We start from the raw sequence: 16,097 nt of genomic DNA, 5'->3' as shown, positions 1-16,097 counted from the left end.
GGAAACATGTTTGTTTCCTCTTTGCCAACAGCCACACGTGGTAACTGGCCCAGGAAATACTGGGAGCACCTGCATGGAGCCTGCAAGGAAACCTTGACAGCTAAGGGGTGAGGACCAGGGCTGGCCTCTTCCTCCTGAGTTTTCTCAGGTGAGAAGAGCCCCTGCTCCAGACCTGTCTGCAGGAGGATGAGCTTTGCCACCAGGCTGCTCTTCACCCAGCATTGCCTTTCTTGGAGCGATGGCAGCTCCAGCCACCAGACCCACCAGCTTCTACCAACAAACCCACCAGTCTCCATGACCACCAGCCAGCTCCCGAAGGGGCACAAAACACCCCTAAATCCAGAGGTGTTTCTTCATGCTAAATTCTCATCCCAACTTTCTCCTTCTTCACAACATTTCTCTTTCACCTGCTTTGATTCTCACTGACTCAAACCAGTGGGGGATACCGTATTTCCATGTTTTATTAAAAAAAATGAGATGAGATATTAATGGAGTGGCTCTGTCCTAGCCAGTTGATTTTTCTTTCCAAACCAGCACAAGGTTGCCAGCTTGAAGACGTAGGAGCATGGCAAAGGGGTCTTTCTCCACACACTTGGGGACTGAGACGGGAAGGAGCAAATTTGCTGTTGTAGGAAAACACAGGGGTTTTGCATGTTTCACTTCTCTGCCAGTGTCAGTACATCGCCATGTTAAAGCTGCAAGCTGGAGGGGGCTGCAAGCACCAGCTGGCTCAGCTAGAGATGTCCTAATCCTGGGGTGACGCACAGAGCACCCCTGGGCAGCCACACAACATCTGTTTTGGGGGGGTGCCAGCCCAGGACTGCAAGTGTGCAAGGCTGGGGAGGGGGAAGCGAGTGGCCCACGTCACATGTCACGTTGCATCAGACGCTGCCATGCGATGTGACAGAAGTCAGTGTCACAGCAGTGAGGCCATGGAGGAGCCCCAGTGCCCGGGAGACCATCCTGTCCCCGCAGGGTGGCAGGGTGGCGGCTGCAGCTCCAGTGCTTGCGGCACCGCCAAGGGTCCCTGTGTATCTTTCATCCTGTGTTCCCACCCCAGCCTGTGGGCACAACCCCAAGGAGGAGGGTGACTGCACAGCTCCACGAACTACACCATCCTCAGCAGCAGCCTCGGTGCAGGGACCGCCAAGGGCTTGATCTGCTGAATGAAAGTGTCTGGTCCCAGGGAGGCTGCAAAGCCTCAGGCTGGGCTGGAGCCCTCCAGGAGACCAGAAGCTCCCCAACCCACTTGTGTGCCCCAGGCTCCCCAAAAGCACTGGTCAGAGCAGTACCTCCCACCACAGACAGATGAACACCTCCAGGTGCCAGCAGCAACAGCTCAGAGTGAAAAGCAAAGACCCATCAAGGGCAGTGCTACTGGAGCTAGAAAAGGCTTCATATCAATTTTTTCCACAGGATGCATTAGACTAGCAGCCATTCCTGGGGTCTGCCCTATCTCTGGCTCCAAAGCATCATCCTCTCCCTGACCCCATGAGAAACAAACATTTCACCACGTCTTCTTCCACCCCAGCATGGTCAGAAAGCAGGTAGCCTTGTTCTGCCATCACAAGATGCCAATCAAAATGGTTTTCTTCAGTATCAGCACTCAAAGCTTTCAAGGTTTCCAAGGCTCTCTGATGCCTCTGTGCATGGAGTGGGTGACATTTTCTAAGCTACTTTTAATAAGACAATTGTTCTTTGAAGTTTGTGTCAAAGAGGTCTCTGCTGCAGCATTGCCAAAACCTGCTTTCAATTAGTCCCAGATCAATTGCATCGGGAACAAAAGGCTGGAAGGTTTTGAGCACAAGTATTTAAGGTTCCTCCCCTTTTGGGGTGTGCCTGAGATCAGCTGTACTGGTGATGAGGATACTAGCCTGTCTCAGCCCTCCTGGGTGCTCTGCTGCTGAGCCTACGAGGAAAATCTCTGACTCTCTCTCTCTCTGTGACTTTGGAAAAATGCTCCAGGTAACCCTCAGTAATTTGAAGGTGCATCTGATGGGAAAAAGAGCTCTTTCTTCCTTTCACTCCTTTGTTGTTTGTTTTTATATATATATATTTTTTTTTTTTTTTTTAAAAAAAAGGAAGAACTATTTATTATACCTAAAGGGGGAAAGGATGTGGATGGCATCATTTTTTTTATTTCCAGACCCCAACCACTTTGCAAGTGGCAGAGGGGAAATTAGCACTGACCCCACTTCACAGATTAAGGAATGGTTAAAGGCGACTTTCTCAAGTCACAGAAGAACCAATAATGTCATCCAGGACTCGGATTTGTCACCCGCCAGCATGCAGGGGTCTGCTGGAGAACTGGCTTACTGGTGCTGCAGCAAGGGAAGGGGAGCCAGGAGGTGCTGTGACCCTGTTGCTGAGCAGGAACTGGGCTGCTTTCCTGCAGCAGAGGGCAGGCAGCCACAGCCCCGTGCGGCGATGCCGGCAGCCAGCCTTGCCAGGGAAAGGCAGGATCCCAGCTGGAACCAGTTTGGGGGCAGCCTCGGCACCGCCTGTGTCCAGCTGTGCTGCCCCTGCCCTTTGCTCAGCATCAGCAGGCGCAGGGTGGGAAACACGGGCTCCAACTCAATTGCTTCGTGACCCCTAGTGAAGGTAAAAAAACACAGCAAGTTCCTTTTCCTCCTACAGCTGTGGGTGCAGGACTGAAAACTAGGGTGCTTTCATGTTTTCCTGCATGCAGTCTGCCCAGAAACATTACAAGGCACATTCAAAATAGCCACTTGATTTCTGCTTCTGCATTAAGTAAAGACTATGAATTTGCCCAGGGCCAAAGACACCTGTTTATCAACAAGATAACAAATTGTGGCATGAAAGCATTTTGTTCATAAGCCAGTGTGAAACAACGGATAATAAAACCAGTGATGCAGAAGCCAACAGAAAACTGAAGCGGGAGATTAAATGCTTATAACCTGATTCCCGATGGAGAGAGATTGCTCTCATCAGATATAGATCAAGAGAAGATGCTGTAGTTAAAAGTAGGTAAATAGGGAATTACAAGGTAAAAATGCTGGTTCATCACTTGGGATGCGCTGCTCCTGTTGTACTGTGCTACTTAAAATCAGAAGCACAGCAGCACTGGAAATGAAGACTTGGGTGATGCTGACAGATGGAGCGAGGCCCTGGGAGCCCTCTCCTCTGGCTGAAGGCATTTGTCTGTCCCTGTCACCACAGCCTGCAATGCAGGGCCACTGCTGCGGCACAGCCCCTGCAGCTGCCTGCTTGCCTTTCCACAGCACCTCACCCTGCAAATACTGGCTATTTGGATCAGGGTGGGGAGTTGTTTAGGATCCAGCCCCTCCTGCTCGCTGTCTGCACCCTCCTCACATCGGCTGCACTGGGATGCACAGGGCTCACCCAGCTTTGGGTGAGGTGGCTCTGCTGTTCCCTGGAGCATCGCAGACCCAGGACTGCTACGTCCCCCTGTGGGAAGGGGCTTCCAGCATGGAGAACAACAGGGAGGCGGGGGCTGCATTTTGGGCAGATGGTGCAAGAACTAGCGGTGATCGTTAACCACTGATCATGGCCAGCCTGGTGGCCACACCACCACCACTCTAGGCTTGCCCATGGCAAAGGAAGCTGTGCCACATCCTTTGGCTTTTGTACCGGCTCATTTTCAATAAGGTGGGTTTGGCTCCTTGCTTTGACAGAGGAGTTTGGAGAAGCCCCCTGGGAAGCAGAGTTTGGGGTGTGCATCCCCCCTGCTGCTGCCTGTGCCCAGCACAGCCTCACCCACCTCCCCTGTTATGTGGGTGGGAAAGGTCTACTGAAATACTTCTGCCAGGGGGAAAAGTGTTTCTGTTAAGACAATGACAATTTATCAGAACAAATTCTGAAAGTTCTTGTTATAGAAAATAACTTTATTTAAAAAAATAATTTATTTGCTGTAATTTAAAATGTCATTTTTAAGTCATGAAAGACAGCTGCTAAATCCTGAGATAAAAACTTCTTCTAGGTGGTGGTGCACAGCTACCTGGTTTTGCCTCCCATCACTAGGGCAACAGGTGCCTTAAAACCGGAGCACCGTTTGCTATTGATGTGGCATGAAATAATTTAAACACAAAAATAGGAGCATGCTAAGCTCAGAGAGAAATCCACGAACAGGTCTCTCGTGCTCTCTGACCCTACTTGGGGAAGAAACAGCATCAACGTTTACAAAACCAACAGTTTGTAAACTGTCACTTTAATTCAAGTGTTATGGCTCTGAGATTTTTCTCTCCAAAAGTACTTAAATCATTCACTCAGTTAAGACCATTGTTACAAAAAAAAACGGGATATGCCTTTTTTCTTTTCAAACATATGCTTTAACCCCACTTTAAAATGCTCTATTTTCTGTATGAGGCCAAAGACACATATTGGGATCAGTGTCCACTTTTAAAAACACATGCGAGCTCAAAGCTTAGTGCTGTTGTATGGATTTTTGGAAATAACGAATTCTGGCTTCCTGGCAAATAATTACAAACTGCATGGCACCCGCTCAGTGTCTCTTGACAGTGCGTGAGACAGTCTGTCACCAGCAGCAGTAGCTGATGCCCAGTGAGTGGGGCCAGGCTGAACACCCGCACCTGGGTTAGAAACCAGCCTGGTTCAGGGTCAGTAAAGCCAGGCTTTGTCTGGGGAAGAAGTGGATGCTCAGGGCTGGCTGTACGTGTCACCTTGGACAGTTTGGCTTTGTGGGGCTGCAACCACTTCAGCCCAGAGTTGTGATGACCTCAGGTTGTATGGGGATTTCTCTGGTCAAAAGAATTTCCAGGGTGGGAAAATGTGCTGGGCAAGGGGAAGGTTTTGCTAATTCTTGGTCTTTCTACCTCTTCATGGCACAAGACTGTAAGTATATTTGGACTTTGTAGTGGAAATTATACAAGTCTCTGAGAAGAATGCTTTGTACCAGAGGGCAGGATGGGACCTGGGGAGGTTTTGGCTCAAAATGACACAGATGCAGCCTAGAATTAGCTTTGCTCAGATTGTGTTGTCTGGGAAGATGACTCAAGTCTCGCAATAGCAAGGTCACCCAAATGGAGGTGGCTGGTCATCACAGAGATGTGTTCCACCAAGCTGCTTGTATCATCCTGTGTCAGTCATATAGAGTTCTGATAGAGAGATAGACAATTTTCCCTAAGCTCCTACTCCAAAAGCAGGTTTGTTAGCAGACAACGCTTTATCGTCATAGATCAATGTGCTGTTTGAAATCTTATCTTGTATCTAAGGTCCCTTCTGCAGCACAAGCACCTCTTTTGTCACCCCCAGCTGTGGCTGGAACCCTCTTCTGCTTGTTTAGCTCTTGCATCCCAGAGCACACAATGCAGTTACCCTGAAACACCCAAGCAGGAGCTTGTCTTTGTGAAGCGGGATTTCAATACAATTCTTCCAACTTTGACAAGTTCTTCCTATCCAGATTTCTTTGTGCATGGTCAAAGAGAGTGTTTCAAAGGGCAAGGCAAATGCTGAGCAATTCTCTCTTCCCAGATCCTTGTTCACTGGAGACAGTCCCTTGCCAGCCCCTCACCTGCAGAGCCCTCCAACAGCCCAACAAAGCTGTTTGCAGCATCCCTCCTCCCTGTATGAGCTGCTACCACCAAATTCTTGCCAATGCCTCTGGTTTTTGCTTTCTTTGGCTCTTCTACACATACATGCCCTGCCAGCACTGAATCCCTACAGCAGAGCTGGCCCGCTCCTTCCTTGAAGACGCTGCTCATGCGGCTTGGAATCTTGGGGAAGAGGAGCTTGCACTCAGCATCAGCTTTCTGCCTGTGCCCCGGCACTCCCGCTGCAGTAGTCTTCTGTGCTTTTCCAGACAGTGTTGGAAAGCAATGAAAAAGGATTTTGGAGTGACTACAAGACAGTTCTGTAAATACGTATTAGCATTAACTTTATCCACGTCGCACAAGTGGGGTGAGCTTTCAGAAGACCAAAACCAAACCTGACCCTGTGCTGTTCAACTGAAATCCCTGCAAGTGTACAGAAAGCATTTGCCTCTCCCTTTGCAGTAGCTAGCAGGATTATATTTGGGCTCTGTTTTCTTCTCAAAAGCACTGTTCACTCGGCAGATATGTTCTTGTGTTCACATCTCAAATCACAGCCAGTGACTCCAGCATCTGGATCCCCAACTTTGAAGTTTCCTTTTCTAAAAGTCCTTTCATGTTCTGTGTTTTGATATGCCACATTCATCTTCTCCCATTTTCCTCTATTCAAGTTCTTCCACCAGTTGTGAATTATATCAGTCAATCAGATTACAAAAGAATTATCGCAAAGGTTTTCTCTTAGCCATCAGAGCTATGTAGTTTATTAAACATATGTTTTGTTATTAGAGTGGTTTCAGAAGCACTGTCTAATAAAACCCCAGGTTTTCCTTTAGTTAATTGTCAAGTCAATGCCTTAGACCTCCAGGAAATATTTTTCCAAGGAGAAACAAATTTGGTTTTAAACTGAGCAGTCCTAAATGTTTATTCTAGTCAACACTGGAGATCAATAGACTCTTCTGTTTTATGTGCTTTAAGGGCTGAAATGGTTGCAACAGTTGTAAGGAAAAAATTACATTTTTGTAGAGGGCAAAAAAACCCAGAGTTAAGCAGCCATTTCCAAGCAGAGATATTTCTAGGCTGGTAGAAGAAGTAGTTCCGAAATACAAACAGAAGCATGGGACTTAATTTTTTACAAAGCTCTGTACATAAATATATGGGCATGGCACATTTAACTAATGTATATTGGTTCCAAGATCAGAGATAAGTTGTAAGAAAACCGATTTATCTTCTCCCACTTTGTCATAAAGACACTATCAAAGTAAAAATTATTCTTTAAACGTATTACTTTGACTCACTGCTGATACCTAGTAATTGTAAATTTGACAACATAACTATGTATTATAACTAAAATTTTTAGTGCAGGTAAATGCTTTACTCAATGCTGCCATCTCCTTCACTTCCAACAGCAATCCCAAACCAAGGCTTTAGCTTCTACTCCAAGTAATTCCTCCCTGCAACTCTCCCAGCACAGCCATGATGAGCAACCCTGGCAAGTGATGGGCGAAGAGCTGGCGGGTGACCTGGTGCCAGCACTGCCTCTTGTGCCAGCTGTGTCCACCACTGCCTGCTGCACAACAGAGCCTGGGCACCTGGAAGAACATCTGGAAAAGAGCTGGCTTCTTTCTGCTTTCTTTGCGCTCTCCATTGGGCACCACTGTGCAGTGACTGTGCAGAGGAGCTGCCTGCAGTGACTGCAGCCATCTGTGCTACAGTTACAAATAGCTAATTATACTGTCTAATATTACTTTCACATATAACTAATTATTGTAATTGCTGGTAGGATATTGTAGTCACACTTGAGAGAAAAGGTGATCTGTGAGACGCTGCCTATTAAGACAAAGAATGACAACATGAAGTGTCACCTGTCACTGCTGATACTGCAACTCTGGAGGACATGCCCAAATATTCTCATTGCCGGTTTGTAATCAAGCTTTTCTCACAGAACATAAAGCATAAAATCTGGATATGCCTCTTCTGCCTTGCCTGTAGAAGGTAACCTTGTGCTCCCTGCAAGAACACTGACCTCATATGTCAAATTTTCCATCTTTCCAGGAAAACACACCAGTGCCTTTCTGTCTGGCTTACCACAGGAGTGAAGACAGGAGAGAGGAAAAAAGTAGGAAGGTCCTTGTTTGACTGTTTTGCTTCTCATTTTGCACAAACAGGGGGCTAACCACGGATGACTCAAACTTAACTACTTTCTGGGAAAGCCACAGACCTACTCACTTAAAACATCATGCAACGCACTAGCATAGGGAATGCTTGACTCTGGCTGCAGCGAAAAGGCTCTGCAGGGCATGTGGTTTCCTCCACCACCTCAAAATCCCATAATGCTTCTGCCCCCCACTGCACTGGGGGAATACGTAAGAGTTTGGTGGCACTAGAACACATCTGAGTGCCTTGTGGGCAGTTCCAGCATCGCACCCGCAGCCAGACTGGAGCACAGCAGCTCGGATGGATGCAGCACGGCTGTGGCCGATAGCACACCGGGTGCTGAAGCCCAGTCATGTATGAAGGGAAATGCACTGGAATTTGACCAAAGAGAAACGCAAACCCTACCACATTTTTTCAATTAAAAAGCAGTTTTGTTCCCAATTTACTGGGCAGCCACAGCCGAGCTGCACGTTATTCTTCTGTCAATGGTGGATCTGGACCTCAGCTGCAGAAATCAGGCTATGTACCAACTTTGTCTAATTTGTCATCTTTGGTTCCTGGTAATTCGTAAACCTCCAAGCTTGCAAGAGACTGAGCTGCCTGCAATACACCATTGGCAGTGCTGGAAAGACTGTTTCAGGACAAGAAGCCAAAAAAAAAAAAGCTGGCGAATAGAGGCAATGAAGAAATCTGATTTCTGTTGCTGCTGGGCAGGAAGCCCTGCCTCAGAAAGCCACCTCCTCACCAACACCTGCTGTTTTCCTGTGGGCACGGGATGATGGGGGGAGGCTACCCTGGTACCTGGGGTGCCAGTTTGGTGCTCAGGTGGGGAATGGCTTTCCAAGCCTCTGTCAGGGCACTGCAAAGCTGCTCCAAAAGGTCTGGGAGAGAGACAGAGGGAGGAGCAGGAACCCACCCGTGGGTCAGGAGATCCACCACCGAAATACCAAAACACTGGAGGATGAACCTGAGGCCATGCAGAAAGGCTGAAGCTGCACACCAGGTAGCTTGCCTCTATGCATCCAGTATCAGCAGGGCTCTGAGCACAACAGGCTGCAAGTGCAGAGCCTGCTTACCTTTACATAGTTATTTCCATGGAGAGACAATTTAAAGCAGCTCAGGCAGAGCTGAACTTAATGTTGTTCAATTACCTGTGAAGCCTTGCACTGGTGGGAATGATTTATGAATGTTTCAGTGAAATTCATTTTGATACAAACACAGCCAGGGATATTTAAGAGCTGGACCCTGCAGCCCAGCACTCCAAAATGAACCAGAACAGCATTCTTCTCTGCCCACGTTGTGAACAACACAGAATGCAAATAGCTTTACTGCTGACTAAACTGATTTTTTTTAAAATTTCAATCTAAAATCAGGACTTTATGCACAGCCTCTTAGCTCAGCCTGTCAAGCTGATATCTACCAATTAGAAATGTAGACGCTAAACATAAGCAAGTCTGTACCATGCTGTCAGTCCTCCAGGTGCACAAGCAGGCAAGTACCTAGTGCGAACTGAGAGTAATTCCAGGCTGACTCATAGTAAATCTAATCCTATCCAACAGAAAACGCTCAAGGCCCAGTTCACTCTTCATTTTGATGCAAATATCCTCTAACCAATCTGTGTTTGACAAGTGCCTCAGAGCTAACAGCAGATTTTTTTAGAAAAACTTTCCCAAGGCCTTTTACATATTCCTGTCTATTTCTCCTATACAACCTTTAAGAGGACTTTTTTTTTCCTATTCAAACAAACAAACAGCTTTTAAAGAGTATCTTTTTTAAAAGGAAACAAAGAGTTGTGGTAAACTTTGCATTGATTTTAAATCCTGCCCACCCTGCCCCCAAAAAGCATGGGTTTTTTGTTTGTTTGTTTGTTCCCTGTCTTCATAGTTCCTGTCCAACTGGGACCGATTTCTCGGTTAATCTATTCTGGTCTGCAGAAATAGTACTGGGACTGAAAAAGAGTGAGAATACAACCAGCAGCCTGAGAAATATGGGACACACAGAGAATCATTTAATCCAACAGCTCAGTAAACAGAGAGAAAACCAAACTCCTTTCGTGACAGCTCTGTTTTGGATTATTCGAGACACAGGCTGCTACAGAGCTTTATCCCTGCAGCACTGCACTATTTTCTATAAACACCGTTGTGACACTTTCTCACAAAGAGACATACGCTGCATTCTGAGACGCTTTAATCACCGGTATTGTCAACTAATGACAGGTTAGAGCCATCATCTCCGTCAGATACCTGTGCAGAAGCATCCCCAGCCGCCGGGCGGGGGGAGAAGGGAGAGGCGCTACCGGGGGATGGCAAGAGCCCAGGTGTGGGGGCCTGGGGGGAAGAGGGGGTGACTCGGGAGCGGCTTGGGCCGGGCCGGGCCCTGGTGCACAGGCTGGCGTCCCGCCACCCGCTGCAGTGTCGGGGTGCTCTGCGCAGGGTGGGGCCCCGGGAGGTACAGGCCCCCCCAAGGGCGATCCCCCGGGCGGTGCATCCTCCTGGGGGCCCCTACTAGGGATCCTCGTCGGGTGTTTATCACCCCAGCCCCGTGAGCCCCCCGGGGGACAGGCCGCATGCTACCGGGGGATGCATCCAACCTGGGGAGCCCGCACAGCGACAGGGGGCCCCACAACCTCTGCGGGATTTCCCTTCGGGGATGCATCCTGCGGGGTGACCCCGGGAGGACGGAGTGGGGGTTGCGCCGTGCCTGGGCCGGGCCGGCGCCGCGATCATGCGCAAAACGCTCCGCGCGCCCCCCCCGCCCCGCCGCGCCCCGCGGGACCCCCCGGGGCCGCCCCCTCCCGCTGCCCCGCGGTGCCGGTGGCCGGGCCCCCCTACCTGCGCCCAGCAGCGCGGCCAAGGCGAGGAGCAGCCCCAGGAGGCGCCGGCCGGCCATGTCGCGGCGGGGCTGCGCGTCTGTCGCGGGCACGGCCGCCTCCCTCCGGCGGGGCGGGGCGGGCGCACGGCACCGCCTCCCGCCCCCGCCCGGCTGCGCTTTCGCCCGGCCCCGGCAGGGTGGGGGCGCGCCCGGCAAGCGGCGGAGCTCCGGAGACGTCCGCGTCCAGAGAGAGCTGCGGCCCCCGGGGGGTTGCTGAGCTCTGCTACCGGAGGCTGCCGCGCTTGGCGCCTCCGTGCCCTGCCCGTCTCTTGCCGTCGCGGCATCCTCCTGCAGGGCGTGTGGTCCGGCTGCCGCTGGGCTCAGTCTTGTACTTACTCGCTGAAGCGGGGAGAATCCGCGCTCCAAATGGCGATGAGGCGATGCGCAGGAATTCTGTGCGGGGCTTTGGGTTGCTGCTGCCTGGATGGAATGCGCTGTAGCGGTGGTCGAAGTGAGGAAGGCCCGGTGGGCAGAACCCTCGGGAACTGTTGGAGCTGTGCGTGCCGGTGGGCAGGATCCCCGGAAACTGTTGGAGCTGTGCGTGTCGGTGGGCAGGACCCCCGGGAACTGTGGGAGCCGTGTGTGTCGGACTCCGGGGGTTGTTGGAACCGCGTGTGCCGGCGGGGAGGCAGCAGTGGTGCCGAGATGGGGCGCTGGTGCCCGGCGTGGGTGCTCTGTCCCCCTCCCGCGATAGGGCTCCGCGGAAGTGTAGGGGAGGCAGCTACTGCAATTTCATTCTTCAATGCCAAGTATTTAATGCGGAGGTTACGGAGCCATAGAAATGTTGGCTGGAAGCGACCTCTGGAGGTCTCTAGTCCAAACGCCCCCTCGGAGCGGGACCCACGGGCAGCAGGTCACACCAGTCAAGGCTTTGGGAGTTGAAAACCTGCAGGGATGGGGGCACTCCCAGCTCTCTGGGTGACCTACAGCAGTGCTGCCCCACTGCCCAGTGAAGGAGATTCTCCTGGGCCTAATCTGACCCTCCCTAACCACTTCTTTGGCCACCTCCCCTCATTGTGTTGTCTGCCACTCTCGTCTTAATAACAGCCCTTAGGTAGCTTTAAGCTGCAATGAGATCTGCTCTTGGACACCTCCTTGCCAAAGCAAACAAGCTGCCCCTTGTAGTTCACGTGTACCAAGGTGCTGGACCCTCTTCTCTACATCTCTTTTAAATGGGGGGAGGAAATTGTTAATAATACAGTAAATAACTACTTTGTTGATATTTATACATTGTTTCACTACAGAAAAGGGGGTGAGGATGCAGCCTACATTTGGGAGGAATTTCTAAAGCCTTAGTGTGGACTGAAAGCCTGAAGAAGCGTCTGGGTTGTCCTGGTCCCATCTCACCTTACAGCAGTTGGGAGATATCGCTGTGCCTCGGCGGCTCCTGCCGAGTATCAGGACTGTGCTTTTTGTCCTTGGTGGGAACATTGCTTGAAAAGACAGTGAGCAAACAGACCTTGGAGGAGTTACAGAAGTGCCCGGGTGGAAGGCTGTGGTGTGATAGCAGGGGAAGGGATGCTCTACTGCTGATTTTCATCTGTGGCCACACAGAAGATTGCAGGCTCCATAGCTCCCAGTGCCTTGCCTTCCACAAACCTTCTGGGGAGCGGATTTCAGTAAGTTCTGCACACTCGTACCGTGTCACTGGAGCTGTAGGCGCTTATAAACTGTGCAATTCCCTCTGCTACTGCAGCAACTAACGGCAGTAACGGGGGGCCAGGTTTACAGAAAAGTTAAACGGGAGAAGATGCAGTTCAGCTGCTATACAAAGCTGTCAGCGCATTCACGATATTGCCTCATTTCCTTTTTATATGGAGGGAAATTCAGGATTTCAGTCCTGTTCGAGTCAAACTGAAGGAAACCAGCAGGACAACGTTTGTACCTTCCCAGTCTGGTTCCCCAATAACCTCTCCATCAGCTATTTGCATTTCAATGGCTTTCCAAGCCTCTGGTAATTGTTGGGGGAGGAGGCGGGTAAAAAGGCTATTATATTAGAGTTAGATCAGCTTTAGCAAGCCTGAAGGCATGAGAGAGCATCGCAGCTGCTGATGCAACCCATGACAGTATATTGTTTGCCGCTCCGTGCGAGCCTGGGGCGCGCACCAATGCTTGTGAGTTGATTCATAGTTACAAAGAAATGTATGAACGTAGCATGTAATTGGCAGGAGGGCAGCAGCGCTGTGCTCGGGAGCTGAAGGGAAACGGGGCGGTAGGAACCGGGAATCCATGTTGGAACCACTCGTCTGGCCAAACCCCCCGACACCCGAGGGTGCCGTCCCTGGCCGGCTGTGCCCGGCCAGCGCTGGGGCTGTGTACGGCGGGCACCAGTTGTGCCTTTAAGGGAGGCCGAGGCAGCTGGAGAGCCTGGGGACTGGCCAGCAAGTGACTCAGCACCGCCTGACCTGTGCCCAGGAGCCCGGGCTATTCTGGGCTGGGCTGTGTTGAGGGCAGGCAGCCGAGATTTAAGCACTTCCAGTTGCTCCGCAGAGGATGTGCCCGTGCCGGGGCTGCAGCCTCGCACACGTTATGTTGTCCAGAACCGCGGTGCCGTTGTCCATTTGGATCGCTTTCCTCCAAGCTCGAGGCGCCTACGACCTTTTCATATTCTTCTCTTGAGCTAGGTTAAAGCTGTAATCTTTAAACAGCAGAATAAACCGCCATCAGAGAAACTTTCAGTGGGAAAATATACTTGCTTCCCATTGTATTTTAACAGGTATCATGCTTAACTCTTCTTGCTGCCTTTGAAAAATCTGCTCCCTGGGCTTAACACACTTTCGTCTACCTGAACAAAAATATGCTTAAAGAGAAGGGAAAACGCTGATCAGGAAAGGTAACGCTGGGTCAGACAAAAATCTGATTTAGAATCTTTTTCTTCCTGAATCTATTAAAATAATTTAGCAGGCTCAGAACATGTAATCCGTTAGATCTCAGAGCCCCTTGCAGGCACTAATCAATTACCCTTGATAAGTGATGGACACATAAAAAGCATCAATTTAGCTGCTGCTGAAGTGCTGCTGTTTTAAAAGCAGAATGAGCTGTCATGTAGCAACACATAGCCTTGCTAAACAGTTGTCTGTGATGGAAAATGAAAACACTATACACAATTTAAAATGAGCAATTTAAGAGGCTGAATTACATTTCCACCTGTGTCCACCTCTTGCCTGCAGTATTGTTGTTTTATGGCCCTGTTTCCAAAGATAACAATTATTTTTTAAGTTTAAAAAAATTGCTATTTGGAAGGCCTTTTAAATTCCCTTTTGAAGCTGGAGCACATCTGGTCGAATTTGCCAAGTACCTTGTTTTCTAAAGTCTTGGTTTCTTTTTTTAAAAAAACAAAACCAAACAAAAAAACCCACAAACACACAAACAAAAAAAAACCACAAAAACCAAGCAGTAGTATGAGATGGCAACCTACAAGCAGCACTCAGCCTGCACCACCCCAGCAGCCCTCTGCTTAAAGGACTCAGGGATGTTCCAGTCTCCTCTGTCACAGCTGCATCACCGTCAAGAAGGCAGGAGTGGGTTTCTCTGGGCTGGTGGGTCGCCGTGCTGCCGGCCCTGGTCCTGTGCCAGAGCTGAGATCTGTCAGACTTCCCTCCTTCAACTCCAGCAGCTGAGCTGAGGGAAGCTGCTGGGGGTCCTCGGATCCTCCCCAGCCCGCAGCGTGCTGTGGCTCACGTGAAAGTCATGGCTGAGTAGAGCTCCCCGTAAACAGACTTACTCTGCTTCTCACCGCCCGCCAAGTGCCGTAAGCAGCTTCCCAGAGAGCCTCCAGTCTGGTTCTTTGCAGAACGGATGCATTGGAGGATATTTGTACAAGCTAATTTTAAGCATGTCATTTCTCTGCCTAAATTAGATGTCTAGACTCCTGCTATAATCAAAGGTGAGAGGCAGGTTCCTAATTACAGCGCTATGAATCACACCCTAAAAGATCCCTTGTCTGTATGGGCAGCGTGGGCACCTTTCATAGCTGCTTCAAATGGGTCTCAATATTCCCTGTTGTTTTCTGGGTCTGCCACCGCTGCTGCAAACAAGTACAGAGCCCCCTCCCCTTGTGTAAATCAAATGCTTTAGTTGCGCTCTTAAAGGAGAAATGTTAGTAGTTCTCGGATGGAAATTAACTGGAGAGTGCATTTATTTTTGGCTGGTCCTCCGGGAGCACCTGCCAAGCATTACCTCTCATTTCAAGCCTGACTGTTCCTGCTGAGAAAGTCTGATGGAGCTTCAAGTCTGGGTCAAGGTGAGTGCCTGGCTCTTCATCAGCTGTCTGTGCCATTTAAAAGAGAAAGAGGAAAGAAAGCTAAGCAGAAGATTGGGTGTGAGGAGTGGTGTGCTCCTGCTAGAGAGTGCAGGAATGAGAAGAAACAGGACTGCTTGGGTATGGTTTATGTGCTGATTAAATGCACCTGCTGGTCCCCAAGCATCAGTGTACAGTTTTAGAATAAAAATATTGAATCATAAATTGAATAGAGAAAATTAATTCTGGCCTTGTCTACTCTGGGACAATAGCCAATTGCTTAAAACAACACTTAAGTACACCTCTTTGAAACCAGAGTAATTGACACAAGCCATAGTGCCTGTGTGAAACGTTTCCGAGAGGCATTAAAACCATCGTGTGAACACCCTCAAGTGTTGACCATGGGGACCTCGATATCAGGTGGACCAGGCTCTCCCCTTCTGCGGGATCATGACTGGAGTGTGCACAGGGATGCGCTTTGCTGGGTGTCTGGAGGTTCCCGGTGCCAAACGGGAGCCGGCGTGGCCAGGCTGGCCTGTCTCCTGCTTCCCAGCATCACGGTGCTGGGAGCACACGGGTGCAGCACTGGGCACTGTGCTGCTCTTCTGGCGGCAGGACTCGGGGGAAGAGACATTCGGGACTTTGTTTTCTCGGAATAACTGTGGTCTCAAATGGAAAGACACTGGGGCATTGGGGTCAATTCACATCTTTCACAAACGCGTTAGAAACTTACACTTGTTCTCTGGATTCCTGAAAAGCAGAAAAACCTGGTGTTTTCATTCAAAAAAAAATTCCACTAGGGATAGAAAATTCTGGCTGAGAATTCAAGGCCTGAACCCAAAGAAAACATGTCTCATGAAGCAGTGTAACTGCTCTGGCCAAGGTTTTCATTTATTTTCTCAGCTTACTCCAGAAGTCTGCAGAATCCAAAAGGGGCTCCAGAGTGTAAGGTGACATTCAGTGGATCAATGAACAGCTGTAAAAGAGCTTTCCTGCCTTTCCCAGCAGTTAATAACTTCCTTGCACAGAACTTAATTTTTTCAGAAAGACCTCATGTGTTTTTTGGCTGACTGAAGACTGGCAAGGACTGTTCGTAGTTACGAATGAGGAGATTTTCTTTTTTTAAGGGAAGCAAAAAAGCAAGCCCTCAAACAAACAAACTTGCTTTCCCCAAAATCTTTGTGCCTGTAGCTGAGAGTGTGCAATATTACCTGAAATAGTAAAATGCTGCATAAAGCAGCCTTATTCAGACTGAGAAGTGTGGAAATTTGAGTGCAGAACAGGTAGTGTCAAGCAATCAAGGT

The 16,097-nt window shown here is 49.5% G+C and overlaps 1 protein-coding gene across 1 annotated transcript in view; it reads right to left on the bottom strand.

The window, feature by feature from the left end:
- CD99L2 (CD99 molecule like 2) overlaps positions 1-10,847 on the bottom strand; it is a 32,630-nt gene extending 21,783 nt beyond the window's left edge. The window contains exon 1 of the mRNA XM_065077845.1: positions 10,514-10,847. Within this exon, the coding sequence (XP_064933917.1) occupies positions 10,514-10,571 (58 nt within the window). The 5' untranslated portion in view covers positions 10,572-10,847. The remainder of the gene's footprint in view (positions 1-10,513) is intronic.
- Positions 10,848-16,097: the final 5,250 nt, after the last annotated feature.

The sequence above is a fragment of the Columba livia genome, chromosome 12, assembly GCF_036013475.1.
Source record: "Columba livia isolate bColLiv1 breed racing homer chromosome 12, bColLiv1.pat.W.v2, whole genome shotgun sequence".
In the NCBI taxonomy this organism is placed as follows: domain Eukaryota; kingdom Metazoa; phylum Chordata; class Aves; order Columbiformes; family Columbidae; genus Columba; species Columba livia.
Note: the sequence above shows the minus strand (reverse complement) of the source record. Positions and strands in the feature narration are given on the sequence as shown.